This window comes from Macrotis lagotis, chromosome 1 (assembly GCF_037893015.1).
Source record: "Macrotis lagotis isolate mMagLag1 chromosome 1, bilby.v1.9.chrom.fasta, whole genome shotgun sequence".
Taxonomy (NCBI): Eukaryota; Metazoa; Chordata; class Mammalia; order Peramelemorphia; family Peramelidae; genus Macrotis; species Macrotis lagotis.
This window is the reverse complement of record NC_133658.1, coordinates 330,380,837-330,399,714: the sequence shown is the minus strand read 5'-3', so window position 1 is coordinate 330,399,714 and position 18,878 is coordinate 330,380,837. Positions and strand designations below refer to the sequence as shown.

At 46.3% G+C, this 18,878-nt stretch overlaps 1 protein-coding gene across 2 annotated transcripts in view; it reads right to left on the bottom strand.

The window, feature by feature from the left end:
* The window catches only part of LHX6 (LIM homeobox 6), a 73,252-nt gene extending 61,234 nt beyond the window's left edge, over positions 1-12,018 (bottom strand). The window contains exons 1-3 of one of the 2 annotated variants that reach the window (XM_074211647.1): positions 11,950-12,018; positions 11,378-11,560; positions 10,799-10,920 (exon numbers count right to left, since the gene is read on the bottom strand). In XM_074211647.1, the coding sequence (XP_074067748.1) occupies positions 10,799-10,920; positions 11,378-11,560; positions 11,950-12,018 (374 nt within the window). Of the gene's footprint in view, positions 1-774; positions 963-10,798; positions 10,921-11,377; positions 11,561-11,949 lie in introns of those variants that run through there. The other variant, XR_012473654.1, reaches the window with a different exon arrangement.
* Positions 12,019-18,878: the final 6,860 nt, after the last annotated feature.

Here is an 18,878-nt window from a genome sequence, read left to right as displayed (position 1 = left end):
AAAGGAAGGGCTAGAGGTAGGGAGCTCGCTGAAGGAGCGGATCTTGGAGACACTAGCGCTTTGGTGCTCCTTGATGCTAATTGTCGTCTTTAACAGGAAATGATCATTCCCAGCCTTAAGGGGAGTAGCTGCTGTCTCTAAGACTGGAGATTCCAGTTTGTGCTTTGGGTTCGTAGTGCTCTTTCCTAGCCCTCCAGGGTTCCTGGAGACTGGAAGGGGTCCCGGGCACGTATGCTCAGCCCCGGGACCTGCCCAGCATTCACTTGGATCCCTGACTTTAAAGAGAATCTGACAGCGAGGAGTCCGTTCAGGGTCAATACTGGGATTGTTAGGTTGGACCGGGATCTTCTCTTCTGCTGTCCCAGAACACGACCGATCCAGTAGACTCGACGGACCCAAAAACCTTTCAGGGGAATGAGGCCGAGCCCAGATCTCGTCCACGAACCGCACGTCCCACAAACGTCTCAGCCCACCAGCTGCTTCCATGCCCCCACTCCTCAAGACACACGCAGGTCCAAAAATCACTGAACATTAGAAGTGGAAGCAGACCCTAGAGGCCATCTAGGCCGGTTGGCTTATTTTACAGATGAGGAAACTAAAGTCAAGGAAGCGGTCACACAGCTAGTTAGCCCCAGAGGGCACGACTCGAATTCAGTCTCCCGAGTCCACAGCTCCTTTTGGGCTTTCTCCCAGATACATCTCCTGAGGCCTTTCAATGATCAGAAGTTTTCTTATAACGTTATTATCAATTCTGCTAATAATCCAAACACTCACACATCGACGTTCCCATCCACAAGGAGTTCGAGGTCAACCCTGACAGGGTCCATTTTCTCCCTGTGGCTGAGCCCTCTGCTCTGGCGCCTGAAGCGCTTTCAGTAACATCTTTAACTCCAGATAACGAAATCCCTGCAGGACCGGCTCGCGGCCGTTCGGATCCCGCCCGACTGGCACCCCCTGGGCCCTTGGTCCTGGTCCCCGCGCACGGACACCCCGCGGGCCGGCTGCGCTGGGAGCTTTCGATGTTCTGCTTCTTCGCCTGAGCTCGTGCGCTCCGCTGCCGGCTGCCGCCCGGGAGCAGCTCTTTCGCGCACTCGTTCATCACAGCCGGGCTCCCCGGGCCCTCGGCAGCCTCTGCTGCTAGTCCGCCCCTTCTGCCCGAGGGCCGGCCTCAGAGCCTAGCAGTCAGCCCCGGGGGAGAAGCCGAGGTTGGCTGCCAGTCCATCCTCCCTGGGGCCGCACGCATCAGCTCGCCTTGCTCCACCCGAATTCCGGGAACAACGAAATAGAACCCGCGAGCTGACGATGTAATGCAATAAGCACGCGTGGGGCGCCTGCGGAAAGGTCCAGCTGCTATCTGATCTTTTTTTAATCGACCCCAAACCCCGACTCCTCCGAGTGGGGAGAGCCGGGGCCGGAGGGTCAGGGACGAGGGTCTTCAGGAAGGCTTCGGAGCGCAGGGCTGACTTACAGACCGAAATGGAGGTGGGGAGCAGCTCTGGGGAACCGGGCAGGAACCGGATGAAGAGCACCCCACGCGTGCCCCGCGAGGCTCGGAGCGGAGCCCTGCAGTTGGGGGACCTTGATCGCCGAAGGTGGACCACAGGAACACCGTGCACCGTGGAAAGACGTTTGGGGAGCCAGACTAGGACCAGGGAAGCTGAGGGTTTAGGGGGGCTTCGGAGCGAGGCCGGAGACGCCCCGAAGCACGGAAGAGCTGCCCCTCGCGAAGTAGACCTGGTCCAGGAGAGGGACTGGAGGACAAATGGCGGGGGGCATACGGTGCAAGATCGCGTTGCGGCAGAGGGCAGCAGCCGCGGAGCGGACGGAAAACCGACCACGCGGCGGGGCCAGGGGCTGCGGGACGGATGCCACGCAGAGCCAGAGCGCGCGCAGTCTGGGGATGGACCCGAGACACGGGGAAAGGCGCGAAGAAGGAGCGCGGGGCCGAGCTCCCGGGGTCCGAGAGGCCCTGACAACGGCGCAGAGAGAGCCCGGGGAGCCAGGGCGGCGCACGGAGGGCACAGAAGGGGCGCAGGGCTCGCAGCGCCCAAAGGACAAGGAACCGCTCGGCGGTTAAGATGCCCCAACGGCAGCGCGCCGCTCCGAGCCTCGCGGGGCGCGCGTGGGGATGCGGAGCCCTGAGGTGCGCAGAGGAGCGGCCTCGGCGGGACTCGCCTAAGGGACGGGAGGCGGAGGCTCCAGGCCAGGGCTGGAAGGCCGCGGGAAAGGCGGCGGCTTAGACTCACCTCCCAGGCTGCCCCAAGGAGCCAGGGGCCCGAGGAGCTGTAGGAAGATGCCCAGGGCTGGAAGGCTCGAAGGCCGAAAGTGAGGGGATCCCCTATTGCGGAAGGAGACTCTCTTAAAGCTCTGGGGAAGAGGAAGGGGAGAGGGATGCGTGGGTTCGAGGTTCCCTGTCAAGGACTTGTGACTGACTGTTCTACCTGACAGGTAGAACACTGATAACTAAGATTCAGGATCAGAACGGGTTTTCCAGATGGTCTTGGATCGATCGACTGAATCCAATTTCTGGGCTTTGTAGGGAAGGCAGTTCTCCAACTGAGTGGAATGGGTTATATGAAGAAGGGAGAACTAATAGCATCCTGGCTTGAGAATTTGAGGCCAAGGCTGGCCCTGAAGCCAGGAGAAAACACACACACACACACACACACACACACACACACACACACACGTAAGTCTTTAGAATTTCCCAGATCCCTTCTGAAGTTTGACCTTCATCCAGCTTAGCAATAGCATAAAGAAAAAAGGGCAGGTCAAGACTTACAGGTTCTGGCCCTTGGTCTGCCACTCCCTGCCATGCCCTGGAGCTTCTAAGAAGTTCTCTAGGTCTCCATTTCCATTTCTATTAAATGGGGAAAAAAAATCCTATCCTACCTACCCTAAAGGATTGTTGTGAGACTCAGATGAGTTGATAGATGAGGGAAGCACTTAAATGCTTCCTTCAAATGTGAGAAGTCAGTTTCTCTTTTAGAATATCCTATGGCCTACAGACAGGGTCTTGTATTCCAAAGGATACAAAGTGAGTCACTGGTCCAGTGACTTGGGAAATAACCTTCTTTCAGTAAGGGGAGAGAGAGAGAGAGAGAGAGAGAGAGAGAGAGAGAGAGAGAGAGAGAGAGAGAGAGAGAAGAGAGAGAGAGAGAGAGGAGAGAGAGAGAGAGAGAGAGAGAGAGAGAGAGAGAGAGAGAGAGATGAGAGAGAGAGAGAGAAGAGAGAGAGAGAGAGAGAGAGAGAGAGAGAGAGAGAGAGAGAGAGAGAGAGAGAGAGAGAGAATGACAAAGAGAGAGAGCACTCACTAGCTTAGAACCTGAGGTGAAGGTGCAGGAGAAACTTTGAATAATTGAATTGAGAGAATAGCTGGTAGGATGGGTCAACTTGGGGCTAATAATAACTTATTACAAAGTTCTGACCCCAGAGAGTATTAATCTAGACACATTCTAGAGAATATTAATCCAATATTCTGTTTCAACATCCAGTATTCTAAAATTTCTTTCAACTCTGACATTCCATCTCTAAAATGTACTGAAGTCCCTTCCAGGTCTGATATTTTATTTTACCTTCAAGAATGTGTGGCTAAAATCCATTTTTTTACCCTCAACCTGGGGAGGTTGAAGGAAAGGATGGCTAGGAAAGGGAGTTGACATGCACCACTTGATGAGCCCTGAATCAAGAGACTAGGCAATATTGCTGGGATAAAGTGTTCCCACTTCCCAGTCCTGATTAACTATGGAAAACATAAAGTATGAATGTCTATAAACTATTTCACAATGCTAGCCCCCCCCAAAAAAACTTTTATTTAATATGAGAGGTCAACTTCTCAGAAATCTTATTGTATTTTGTTGCAACTTTCATGCTCTATAAATGGTGTGTCTGCATATGTCCCTATTTATGCAGTTTGTTTATTTAAAAAAAACTGGAAGGGGTTTTAGAGATTAATCACTTTAACCTCTTTATTTTACAGATAAGGAAACAGACCCATGGAGGGTCCATGGATCACATCAAGATCACATCAAGTTAGCAGTAATATCAGGTTTAGAATTCAGATCTCCTCACTCTCAGAGCAATGTTCTTTCCTTTACCTACAGTTAATCTTTCCTGATTTTTGATTCCTCTCATACCCTGACTTAAAAGCAGCACATGATCAAAACCAAACACATATAATATCAACCTGTTCATGAGAAGATATTGGTGGGCCTGAATTCCAATTGGTCTTTTTGTCTCAGGTTCCTCAGCTGAATTCTAATCTCCTTTCCAACTCTAACATTCTGAGGCTTTGGCAATGTCAATTATCCATGTTCATAGGGCTTTATGGCTCTGTAGAACCAATGTTGGACCTGGAAGCCAGAGGTCAAATGTTGATTACGGAACTGAATAAACGTTATCCCTAAAGACCCTAAGAGCAAATTGTTCTGAGCCAGCCCTGACCCTAACTGCTTTGCTGGGGTGGGAGTGGAGGAGAAAATGGAAAACTACCTTCCCTTCCTCTTTCCAGTATTATACATCTAACATTTATATCATGATTTAGGTTTGTAAATTACTTTACATATATGTTACTTTCAAAATTTGTGAGGCAGGTAAATTAATGTAATTATTATCCCCAATTTATAGATAAGTTGAGAGATGTTTGGCACATGAGAGCATTGGAGACAGTTTTGAAAAACCCAGACAAAGCACAGAGATTTGTTTTTTCAGTTGCAATGATACTTTAACTGGATCTGGGCATGATCCTCAATTTGATAATTTGGCAGGGAGGTGGCAGGGAAGGGAAGGAGAAAACCCAATCGACCACAGAGCAAAGAGAGAAAATCCAAAGTAGTTGCCGACCAAGCCAAGCTGAGCCCCTCCTTCCCACAGAGAGAGATGCTGCTCTGGCAGAAGCTGCCAATCCCTGAAAGTCAATAAACCTGGAGCTGTCAGAACCAGGACCCTAAGGGGTGGGGACCTTGGTCTGTTGGGAGGATCTAAGGGAAAGAAGCCAGGAGCTAAAAGGGTAGGGCTGACAGTTGCCCAACAGAAGAATTGCCAGCAAATGAGCAGGGGTACATTTCCCTCATCTTATTTTCAGGGTTCAGGGGAGCCTGAGGAATCAATGATATCAATATTCTATCCCCTAAGCCTGCCAGTTCCAGTATTTCACTATCTGAAAGTAGAGTGTGATCAAGACAGACTAACTGCTCCCTTCCCTTGAGAATCATAGGCTATTAGGGTTAGAAAAGTCAAAGAGCTGGAAGAGACCCCAGAACAGAATGTTAGAGTTCAAAGGGAGGTTAGCTCATTCAGGCCAAATCACTTCTTTTGTACATGAAGAAACCAAAGCCCATCAGTGGGTTTCCCAAGGTCATTCAGGTAATAAGTAGTACACAGCATGTTAAAGCAGAGAATATTAGGAAAGGTATATTAGGAAAGAGCTAAAAAATATCAAGTAGCAATCCCTTATTTGACAGATTAAAAAACTGAGCCTCAGAACCTGGGGGGGGGGTGTAATAGAAAGGAAGCTTACATAGAAAATTAATAACTGAGCCAAGATCAGAACCTGGGTCTCCCTTTTTCCCTGAGGTTTCATAGCCCAGTCAGAGAAGAACATTCAGTTAGAAGGGGGTAGAGAGGGCAAAATGTCATCCAGTCTCCTTTGGTTCTTCAAGGGAAGTTTCCTTTGAAATCTAGAATATTAGTCTTGGTTTCTTTAGTAGAAGTTACTTAAGGAACTTGACCATGAACTAGGACTGAGCCTTTTCTGTACCAGGGAAGAATCCTAACCAGTTGCCCTCTCCTTTTCACAGAGTCTGCCAAGTGGCTCCTGTGCAAAGAGTCCATAGGTATATAAATACATGCATGGTGTGTGTGTGTGTGCACATGTGTGTGCACATACACAAAGATGTATAGAGATACATATGTTCATCTCCATGTAAACAACAGAGAAATCTTCATATGAAGCCATGGAGATTGAAACTCATTCAGACACACATTTACACACACACACACACACACACACAATCTCACAGAGACTAATACTTTCATGCACATGAATTAATCCTAAGAGAGATATACACAAACCTCTTTTTTGCACAGACTCAAAGCTAGAGGTATTTTAATTATGCAGAAATAGATCTATAGATTCATCCTCACATGAGCTCAGAAAATGAGCACTTCCACGTTTATTCTTGCACAGACCTAGACAAACATGAAAATCTATTTGTTCTCACATAAGCATACACCGGTCAGGGTTGGAGGGGGAATGCTATAGGAGAGGTTTGGGTCCAAGAATAACTGTGGCTTTTCATATATAGGCCCTGACTGGTATTGGAGTCCTTTTCTTTCCACAACCAGAGAAAATGGGTTTCCAAGAGGGAGCCAGGAAGTGAATGGGAAGTTTTGTTTCCTCCTGTGTTAAGACAGATGGTGAGGGGTGGGACATGGCATCCCTCCTTCCTATTCCCTCCCCTATCTCTCACACCCCTTGATACACACTGCACTCATTCTCTCAAGTCTACCCTGATGCACAGTCTATACAGACACACACTCATACTTACCTTACTGCACACAACCATACAACATACCACCTTGAATGCACATGCATGCCTAGACATACTCAAAAGATCCTAGTAACACAGATTTATAATTTGAAGGAATCTCAAAGGTTATTTTATAGGTAAGGAAACTAAGACATAAAGAGAAATATCTTGCGTAGTATTACACAAATAATTAGTGGAAGATCTAAGATTTTAACTCAGATAATTCAATTCAAAATGTCTCCTCTTTATGTCTTAACATATATGCACATACACACCTTGATGTGTATACCCCAAATCACCTGACACATACATTTTTTTAGCAAGGCAAATGGGGTTAAGTGGCTTGCCCAAAGCCACACAGCTAGGTAATTATTAAGTGTCTGAGACCAGATTTGAACCCAGGTACTCCTGACTCCAAGGCCAATGCTTTATCCACTAAGCCACCTAGCCGCTCCTGACACATACATTTTCAAACCCTCATGTAGACATACATACTCATTCTCTCATCCCTACTCTGTCACATAACATGTGTGAGTGCTGGAACACACACACACACACACACACATACACACACACACACATACACGATCTGTGAAGCAAACCAAGGTTCATTATGCCATAATCCCAGTCTGGCCTTTGGTCTTTCCTACCAGATAGTGTAAGGAACCCTCATATAAAGCCTACCTTTCATACCCTCATATAAAGCCATGGAGAGTGAAACTCATTCAGACACACATTTTTACACACACACACACACACACACACACACACACACACACACATAATCTCACAGAGACTAATACTTTCATACACACATGACACTCATTCAGACACACTAATCACTGTGCTATCTTCCCTTCTTGTAACTCAATTTCCTTGGTTAATCAACTTTATATAAGTATATAATCATTCATTTTTAAGAATTCCTATTCTTCGATAGGGCATCTTATAAACGAGTCAGTGAGTGGAGGTTCTGATCTGCTGAGTGACACTGGTCCAGTCTTTTTCCCTTTCTGGTCCTTGTGTGTGTAAAATTAGGGTCTAAACTATAAAATCTTTAATGTCCCTGCTAATTCTAGATTTTATGACCTGCAACAAAGATCATAATGATACATTCCTGTGATATACATACCAAAAGCCAGAAAGAGCCTCCTGAAAATACAGACAGTAGTGTGTGTGTGTGTGTGTGTGTGTGTGTTGGGGGGTAGTTGTGTGTGAAAAAGGCAGAGACTACACTACACTCTTAGGATTCAACCCTTAACCCTTTGACCTTGGATGCTTCTTCAATTCCATCCACGGAATCTATGTTGAGATCTCTTCTCAGAGTCTTCCTAGCTCCAAAGCTCTATTCTTGCAAAAAAGACTTCCCTCAGTCTCCTCTCTCCCAACTTCAGTCCATCCTCTATTCAGCCATTAAACTGATTTTTCTAAAGCACAGGCTCGATCATTTCATTCCTCTATTCGATAAACTTCAGTAGCTTCCTATTGCCTCTAGGATCAAATACAAAATACTCTATTTGGCATTCAAAGTCCTCCATAACCTAGCCCCTTTCTAACTTTCCAGTCTTCTTACACACTATTCTCTTTGATCCAGTGATGGTGCCTCCTTGGCTGTTCTATGAATAAGACACTCCTTTTAGTCTCAGGCATTTTCTCTGGCTGTCCCCCAGGCCTGGAATACTATTGTTTTTTCCAGTCTGATTACTGACATCTCGGGCTTCCTTTAAGTCCCAGTTAAAGTCTCACCTTCTTTGGAAGCCTTCCTTAGCCCCTTTTAATTCCGTTGCCTTCCCTCTATTATCTTTTATTTAGCCTGTATGTGGCTTGTTTATATATCTGTTTTCATGTTGTCTCTCCCATTAAAATGTAAGCTCCTTGAGAGGGAGTTGTTTTTAATCCCCAGCACTTAGCACAGTGCCTACCTGGCATATTATTGGTACTTAACAAGTGATTTTTGCATGACTCTGGTTAAGTCACTTTCTTTCTGTGAGTATCAGCTTCTTCATCTGTAAAATTAAGACAATTTGACTAAATTATTTCCTAAGTTCCTGCTACCTCTAAACTGTGAAAGTCACTTTACTACATCTTTTATTATTTGTGAACTGGAGATAATAATCCTATAGGTAGTAAATGGAAAAATTACTGAATGTGAAGGCAGAGAATCCAAGTTCAGTTCCCAGTTCTGACACTCAAATCACTGCCTCTGACCTGGAATAAGTAATTTAGCTTCCCTGGGCTCCAGTTTCCTCATCTGTAAAATGAGGGGGTTGACCTAGATGACTTTTAAGGATCCTTATATGATCCCATTATCCTACTAATTTCACAGAATTGTTATGATTAAAAACATTTTGACTACCCTAAAGGTATTATTGCTTTTATTGTTACTATTACTATTATTATTACTACTATCATATCATCACCATTAGCATCATGGTAAAAGCCTGGGTAAGGGTGGATAAGGGGTAGAAGGGGGAATCCTTTCAGTTGAAACCAATCCTTCACTGGGGGGGGGGGGAGTCTCTCCTTTCTCTCATCTGCTAATGTGCAGTCAAAAGGGGGAGGTTGTGTGTTCCACAGCCTGACTAAAATGTCACCCCTCCCCCAGTCTCCCAGCTTCCTAATAGTGGGGGTGGGGCAGAACTCCAGGATTCTTCCTTCTGTGGGTGAAGAAGGTAATTCTCCTTCCCTGGATTCCTTAGCTCCAAAGGAAATGGCAGCCTGTCCATCCCTCCCCCAAGTAAGAACTCTGCCCTATGAGTGACCTTTTCCCCCAAGAATGATCCTTGTCACAGCTAAGGTTGAGATCAGATCTTGCCCAAAGAACCACAGGACTGGATTTTATGATGTAGTGAAAAGAGTATGGAATTTGGAGGAAAATTGATCTGGGTCCAAATCCTTGTTCTGACACTCATTAGCTTTGTGACCTGGAGCAAACTACACTTTGGGTTGCAGTTTTCACATATATAAAATGAAGTTGAACAGAAATTCTTTTCAGCTTTAACACTGTAAGTTTTAAAAGTCCTTTCCAGCAGCAACATTCTATGTTTTAAATTCTTTGTTAGTTTTAGCATTTTGTAATTCTGTGCTCTTTAGTGAGGGAGAGTAAGGACAGGGAGTGCATACTACCCCTAGGTCCAGCAAAATACCCTGCCTTTCAAATACTGACAGGAAGAGTAGTAGTCCCAATAGCTGTGGCTGAAAGTAGATTAGACTTAAGGTGAGGATGAGATTGTTGGAGATTTGGAGGGAAATATCTTCTTGTCTCCCTCCTCACTCCTCTCCATAAAGGGCTCCCCTCACTCTCCCACAACTAGCCCTCTATAGATGTCCTTGAAGTGGTGGTGGGGGGGGAGGGTTACTGCAGGTGGAGAGATTAACACCCTTTTTTCCATTCTCCTACAAATATAAATCTCCCTGTTTTCTGACATTTCAGAGTCCTTGACTATACATTACAGCTGTGGGATTTCAAGGACATGATTTTGCCTCCTGCCCAGTTCTAACTAGAGGGAGTTGGTGACTTAGCACGGCACCCCTTCACTCATATCCAATTCATGTGCATGTCATGGCATCATCACGCCGATGTCATGCATGGTCTTCCAGAAAGGAGGACAAACATATCACAATGGGAGGTAGTTTGGGACTGCCAAATTGCCAAGATCTTTCCTCTCTGACCAGTCCAAAATCTGGGACTCCGGGTGAGTGGGATTTGTTGCCTTCCCCCAGGAGGAAAGGGTCAGAGTCCAGCAAAGGGGAAGGTGCCCAGCCAAGTGTTAGGGGAGCTCCAAAGGAGTCCAAAGACACCTCATTGAATTCCCCAAACAGAACGGTATCATCATTGCCCCATTCCCTAAACTGTCCCCTGAAGCATGGTAATATGGAACTCCTCTGGATCGAGGACTCCTTCCCTCAATTCAGGCATCCTTTTTCTTTTTTCAAGTGATGCTTCTCAGGCATCCCCCCTTCCTTTTTCTACATCATTCTCCCACAGTCTCAGTGAGCCCGCAGACTCCTGCGTAACTGAGTTGTCAGTCAGTCGCCACAAGCGGGTCCCTTCTAGCTTGGGAAGCTGGCTGAGGGGCACTACTGGGCCAGTTGCTGCAGTTTGCCTCCTCCCCTCTTTTCTCCCCAGGACGCAGAAAGCGGGTGGAGACAGCCTCTGGAGGCACACCGCCACATCCCCAGGCCCCATTCCAGTCCTTGCTCCTTTCCCTCGGAGCTCCCATATTCAATTGTGGAGGCTCTTCGACCTCCGGAACATCAGTTCCTACCTGAAATAGTCCATTTTGCAGAAGATTTCCTTGTTCTTAATGTAACAGCTATTCTGCTGCCGAAGTGACGTGCGACAGACAGAGCATTCCAGGCACCGCACGTGCCAGATCAAGTTGTTGACCTGGACAGCGGAGATGTGGAAGAGGGGAAGAGGGGAAGAGAAGAAGAGAGAGGTTGGGACTTAGCGTGGGCCCCGGTGCCCCAGGCCTCCCCTGCCTCCCACAGCAACTCGCGGGAGCAATGTCCCCTGCCAACTGGGAGATGATGGAGAGGCAGGCCACTCAGTCTTCTTCACCTGTCTTTCCGAGCCCAGATTCTGGTCCCAACTCGTTATGTGACCTTGAACAGCCAAGCCCACCCTCTCTACCCTGCTCCTTCCTTTTTTCAAAGTAGGGTGTTTTGATTCGATGTTTAAAACTCCCCCTTTTCAACTCTTTCACCCGATGTCGTAAGCACTGATATTCTAAGACGGTCTCTGTCCTGTCCTTCTGTGTTCTAGGGTCCCTTCCAGCTTGTGCATTCTAGGTTCTAAGAATCTAGGATCCAACTCCGATGTTCCCTACCGTAAGCGCACATACCTTGAGCAGGTAGCGGTCTAGAATCTCGAGACCGCAGCTGGAACAGATGTTTTTGCCGGCTGATGGCACCGAAGAGGAGGCGGAGGGAGGGGAGCAGACTGAAGGGGTGCTGGGCGTACAGGGGGAAGAACGTCCCTCGTCCTTGTCTAGGCCCCCGGGCAGAGCATCTCCGTCCGTCTGAGCCTGTGAGAAAAGAGGAGGGGAGACGGCTGAGCTGGGGTTCAAGAAGCCAGCGAGAAGCGCCCCCCTCCCCTTTCTCCACCTTCCCGTCTGGGTGTGAGAGGCAGGACAGCTCCCCGCGGCCTCCCCGGCTCGGACCCTGCCCTCCACGCGTCCTCTGGGGGACCCGGAGGCCAGCCTGCCCGACTCAGCGTCACTCGCTGTGAAGTGAGACCAGAGACCCAAGTCTTCCTGGGGGGTGAAGGGAGTTTTCGCGGCTCCATCACCCCTCCCTGACCCAAAGGGAGACGGGTCTCAACGAAATTTCTCCAGTTCCTCCGGCTCGGGGAGCCGGGGAGTGGGGAAGGGTGGAGAAAAAGGGAGCGGGAGCGGGAGCTACGGGCCCAGCTTACCATGCTGGGCGGCGCGGTTCCCTCCAGGCAGCGGGAGCTGGCTTTACAGCCCGGCCCTGGCTGAGCCATCACCTTGAGGGGGGAAAGACAAGAGAGCCGGAGTCACACGCAGCCAGTGAGCCTCGGCCAGGAGCCGGCTGCGTCCGCGCTGCGCCTTCCCGCGCCCCCTATATAAGCCGCAGCAAAACAATACCTCAGAACTTTCCAACGGGCATTTAAACCCTTCCCGACAAAAGCGGTGTCTCTTTAATGAAGCAATTTGAATTTGGATGGAATTTTTCCTCTCCCCCTCCCTCCCCGCACTTAACCCGCGGCTCTTGAAGTAATCGCTCCGTTCCCCTGCAATCCGCAGCTCTGAAACACATAAACTACCTGCAATTAGAAATTGTCGTAAATGCCCGAGATAAGAGGTGTGGAGGGTGTCAATTCCAGCTGTCAATCAGAAAATGGATCAGACCACCCAAAGAATTGCAAATTTGATTTTTTAATGGTAGTAATTAAAAATCGAATTTTTCTTCTCCTCCTGCCCCCCTCCTCCTCTTGCCCCCCGTCTTCTCTGGCACAAAATGCAGAGAGAGAGAGAGAGAGAGAGAGAGAGAGAGAGAGAGAGAGAGAGAGAGAAGAGAGAGAAGAGAGAGAGAGACCCAAGAGGAGGAGGAGGAGGAGGAGGAGGAGGAACAGCCCGGACCCGCACCGCGAAGCAGCCAAATGGTCCCAGATTTCAGCCGAGCGGGCGCAGGTTCAAGGTCTCTTTGGAAGTAGGGGTGGGGGCGGTAAGGAAAGGGGGGGAAAAGAAAAAGGAGAAAAAAACAAGATAGATCTAGGGGAAGGGGGGAAGCCACCCCCCCCCCCCACTCCACCCCCTTCCCTAACCAAATCCTTCGGCAGTTTGGTATTCAAGGCTCGGAAAAGGGCAGCGGCTTTGGAATTCTGAGCATTGCATCTCCACAACCCCTCGGCGCATTTGGGTTATTAAGCCCCTATTCAAGCAGACAATACCGAGCTCCCCCCGTCATGATTCCCTGCTCTTGGCTAAATCGCTTTTTTTTGAGAAATTTCTCAAACATTTGCATAATGTTTGCCTTTTTTCCCCCCTGATTTCTTCTTGCGCCCCCCCGCCCCCCCTCTGGCCAGCTCCCTCTCGGGCTCCCCCGCCTGTCTCTCTCTTCCTCCCTTCCCCCCATGCAACCCACTCCCCCACTGGTGGATTCTCTGTCTCCCCCTTTTCCTCCCCTCTCCCCCAAATCCTGGACTCTCGGCGGGCTGGGCGCTCATCTTAGTGGCGCTAGTGAAGGGGTCCGAAGCGAAGCGGCTGGCTCTCACCTGGTCGGCGGGGACCCCTTCTGTAGGGAGGCGGCCGCCTGCGGGCGCTGGGGCGGCGCAGTTCTCATGCTTCCAGTACATGGGCCCCGGCGAGCGGGCCGGAGAGCAGCGAGGGACAGGAGGAGAGAGGAGAGCAGAGCAGAGCGAGCCAGCCCAGCAGGCTGCGGAGCCCCGCGCCCCCGCCTCTTCACCGCCGGGGTCCCCCCGACACCCCCGCCCCACCTTCAGGCTCCAACCCCCTCGGGCGGACAAGTACAGTCCCAACAAAGTTGGAAAGGCCCGTGCCCCCGCCCCTGCTCCTCCTTTGCTCCTCCTGCCCTTCTCTTCCTCCTCCTCCCCTTCTTCCCCTTCTTCCTCTTCTTCCTCCTCTTCTCCTCCCCTCTCCCCCTCCTCCTCTTCTTCCTCCGCCTCTTCTTTTCTTCTCTTCTCCTTCTCTCCTCCTCTCCTTACCCCTCTCTTCTTCCTCCTCCTTTCATTTTCCCCTCCTCCTTTTCTCCTCCTCTCTTCATCCCCCCTTTTTCTTCTCTCTTCTCTTCTTCCTCCTCCTCTTCCTCCTCTTCTGGAAGTGGCAGTTATTTGATTCTCCACTGAGTTCAAGAAGATTCTCGGCATGACCAATCCCTGCTAAGAAGAAAACTAGACACAGACACATGGCACACAATACATATGCACATAGAGACCTCCACACAGACTCCACATGCATGCATGCACATATACTCTTTTGTGCCACCCCTGCCACAGTATACATTCACCTTTGTACACCCTCTTCTTATCTTCACACATATGCACACAAGACCCATGCACATATTCTTTATATACTCTACCATACTCACCCTTCCATATATACACACAATGTGTGTTTTTCTTCCCACAATCTACACAAACACCACTCTCACAAATATGCTTTATACATATTCAAGCTGCCATCATATACAGACACCCTTAAACATAAACATTTAGTTAATATGTCCCAGCACAGACATATTTGGACACATATGCTCACACTCTCCCACCACATACACAAAACACAACCATACACACACACACACCATATAGCATCCTTCTATCATGCAACACACATCTTGAAGATAAATATAAATATCCATACTGATACAGACAGTTCCTCTTCCCCACCCATAGACTGACTTTGACCTTCCTGACTAAAACTAAGACACTTTAGGCAGATAGACTTAAGGTCAAAGGGCTTGGAGCACTTTCCTCTCTAGGTTCTTTCCTGGGAAATGGGGAGCTCCAAGAGTCAAACTAAGGAAGATCAGATTAGACCTCCTCACCCCACCTCCTCAAAAGACTTGAGGAATGAAGGGAGGCAGGGCAAGAAGAAGCCATCCTTAGGTTGGGGGTTGTAGGGATTAGAATAGGGAACTTTGAGGTATAACCTCCTCCCCCCACTCTTCCCTCCTCTGCCTGCATCTCTCTAGGGAAATTGCTGAAGGCTGGGGGATCAAGCTATTCTCCGTTTCTGTGTTTCTGTGTAAAATAATTCTCTTCGACTCTCCCTTGTGGAAACCAGAGCAATTACAGGCCCCATACCTAGTGAACGCAGATATAGACATATACAACCCCCTATGGACACACATCCCTACATACTACCACCTTGACTCTAGCAGAAACAATCTTCCAATGTACAAGCTTCATCCCCAGCTAACCCTTCACATCCCTTAGAAGAGAGATACACTCTCACTTCTTTCTTTCAATCTATCCTGAAGATGCACACATATATATTTACAAAGCACTACAATTCTCTACTCTCCCCTGTGGATAAACTTATACCTATATCTCTCCCCAAACAGGCAAACCAATAAATAGATTCCTTCCAATGCACTCATATATGTACCCAAATATATTTATATGCACACACACACACACACACCAATGTATACCTTTCCAGAATCACTAATTTATATACTTACTGCATCTACAGTTACAGTCACATAATATACCTTTACCTTTATACCCTCTTCCTACATAGAAATTCCCCTATTTATGTTCATATCTATACATATAACTCAGAGATAGACAAACATATGGATAACTTGGTGACACATCTTCATGTACCATTTACAGTCATACACTGATACAAACTTACATATGTGTTTAAGCATGTATAAACAGATGCAAAGACACATCTACACATTTCCTGAAACATCTATAATATACATTTACTGCCATCTCTGCTTGTTGAAATCCCATCCATTCTTCTAGATACAGGTCAAATGTTTCTCCAGTACACATTCTTTGATTCTCTCTCCTTCCAAATAAGTTTTTCAAACCTTCTTTCAATTCCCATGTCATTCTGTTTATACACACACATTACATATTTATCTCACTTTACTTTCTGTACTATATGTCTCTAGCTCTTAATCTAATAGATTTTAAGCTCCTTGAGGACAGATCTGTCTTGTTTAAACTTCGTATCTCTCTCAAAAGTGTCTTGTTCATTGTGTGCTATGTGCCTAACGCATTATAAATGTTCATTAACTGATTGAGAGTTGGTGCTCAAGAAACCCTCTTAATGAATATAAATTGAATTCCATTCCAGACTGGTTCCAGTTTATCCTGTCCCATCCCATTTGTTCCAATATATCTTTTATAATCCTATCTCATTTTATCATATACTATTTCATATCATCTCATCCCATTCTATATATTCAATTTCATGCTATTCCATCTATTTTCTATAAATATTTGCTGTTCATTTGAAGTGTGCTCAAAGTTAAACTTAGAGGAGGTCTGAATTTATATCAATTTGAGGGAGGTCTCTAGTGGAGTGCCCTAAGGCTCTATAATTGGTCCCATTCTATTCAACATTTTTATCAATGATTGGATGAACGTATAGATGGCATTTTAATCCATAGATGACTAGAACCTGACTAGAATAGCTAATATCCTAGATGCCATAACTGGAATTCAAAAAAGAACCCAGAAAGCTAGCAAGATGGATCAAGTCTAACAAGATAAAATTTAATAGGGATAAATGTTTATTTGGGTTCAAAAATTCAGTCATTCAGGAGAATGGAGACACAGATAAAATTTCATGTGAAAAAATCTGGGAATTCAAGAATTGCAAACTCAGGTAACAGCAGAGGAAGGGCATAAAATTGTTGTGATTAATAGAAGCATAACATTCAGAAATAAGGTGGTGGTCAGTCATGGTTAGATCACATCTGAAATCAATCAATCAATATTTCTTTAGGACCTATTATGTGCAGGCACTGGGTCAAGTGCTGGGATTTTACATTCAGTTCTAAGTTCTAAGAAATGACATTGCAATTTAAGGTGTGTCCAACAGTGGACATCCAGGATGATTGGTGAGTTGACTTGCAACCATACTATATAAAGATTAGTTGATTGGACTAGAAATGTTAGCCTAGAGCAAAAAAAACCAAAACAAACAAAAAAAAAACTGACCAAAAAACCCTTAGGGTTTAGGCAATGACTGTTTAAGAATTACATGTAGGAAAGATCAGTCTTGTTAAAACTAAGTCCTGAAAATTAAAAATTCAGAAAAATGGGTCAAAGTTATAGAGATAGGGGTGGCTAGGTGGCACAGTGGATAGAACACCGGCCCTGGAGTCAGGAGTACCTGAGTTCAAATTTGGCCTTAGACACTTAATAATTACCTAGCTGTGTGGCCTTGGACAATCCCATTGCCTTGAAAAATCTAAAAAAAAAAGTTATAAAGATGCACTTTTTGGTTTAATATAAAAGGGAAAACCACTTCCTAGAAATCCTAGTATTTAATCTTGAAGTTAGTTACCTCAATGGATGATGAACCCCCTAAGATAAGCTGTCTGAAACATTATAAAAAGAAGTTATGGGATGTACAGCTGGGAAGAGAAAAGGACAGAGAGGAGCCATACCCTTTTCCGTGGTCATTTGCCTTCAGTATAAATGGAAACTAGCTCAGCTTTTATGTGAACTTCTTTTAAGACAATAGTTGTGGAGGCGGCTAGGTGACACAGTGGATAGAGCACCGGCCCTGGAGTCAGGTGTACCTGAGTTCAAATCCAACCTCAGACACTTAATAATTACCTAGCTATGTGGCCTTGAGCAAGCCACTTAACCCTATTTGCCTTGCAAAAACCTAAAAAAAAAAAAGACAATAGCTGTGGAAAGAAGACAAATTTACGTGCAGAGCTAAGATACCTTATAATGGCAGTTCTGAGTATTTAAATGAATACCTGTTTTCTAGATGGTGAATCACAGGACTTTCTCTAAATAAGGAACTTCTTCCTAAGAACTTGAGCATACAAACCTGCCTTCCCTATCTTGCTCTCACTTTGAATAGCATTCATTTCTAAACTTTTATTTTCTTGCTTTAAAAGATGAATGAGCCAAGGGGATGGCTAGGCAGATTAGGAGATGGACACCAGCCCTGAAATCAGAAGGACCTGAGTTCAAAAATGATCTCAGAATCTTGATACTTATTATCTGTGTGACTGGGCAAGTCATTTAACACCAATTGCCACCCTCTTCCAACTATGAGCCATAGAATTATGTTATAATGTGAGATAATATTTATAAATTCAAGGTAGAGAGGAGGCTAGGTGGTGCAGTGGATAAAGCACCGGTCCCAGAGTCAGGAGTACCTGGATTCAAATCCAGTCTTAGACACTTAATAATTACCTAGCTGTGTGGCCTTGGGCTAGTCACTTAACCCCATTTGCCTTGCAAAAAAACCAAACCAAAACAAAACCTAAAAAAAAATAATAAATTCAAGGCAGCATAGAATTTTAAACTATATTATATGTGAAATGTTCTAGCAATCTCTTTTTGAATGTTCCTTCCAGTTCTGCTATTCTATGTTCTATGTTGAAGCCCCTCCCAATTCTAAAATCTATATGGGTTTATAATCTCATACTCACCTATTCTTCGAGATAGATGGGGCAGGTAGCCTACCAGGTTGACAAATGGATAGTCTATTCTAGCTCTAAAATCTGGGTCTGGTTTATAAATTTCTGGTAGAAGAAACTGGTGTCTTCTTTTGAATCAAGCAGAGAGCTTTGCCCAAGTTCAGTGTACTTACTATCTCAGAATCATTGTATTTCTGACTCAAAGAAATCTAAAAAACTGGGCATTTTATCCCACTGTCCTGAATGAACTCTCTGTGCCATGTAGGAAGAGACCAGGCTTCACACATAATAGGTGCTTAATAGATGAAAGAACAAAAAAAGGCATTTAAGTTACAAATTTGTCACTGGTGACCTTGGGCAAGTCTCCTGAACTACTTTAGTCTCGATTTCTTCATCTGTCAAATGGGCATAATATTTGCCTCCTGAGATTGTTGTGTAAAAAGTACCATGGCAATCAAAACATGATCTGGGATTACTTGTTGCTGAATTGAACTGAACTTTATCTCCTTAGGAGCCTCATTTCCAGACAAAGCTCCTCTGGGACCCAGGCCCAGGCCTGCAGGCCTCAGGCAGGGGGCATCTCCCAAGATAGAGTCGGCTTTAGGTTTGTGATCTCTCCCTGAGGATTTTCAGTGAAATTTGATTCCCTTGGCATTTCAGCAGTCATTCCCCTCCTCCCTGCCTCCCACACACTGAATTTGTACCATGGAGTTTGGGGCTTCATTAGTAACC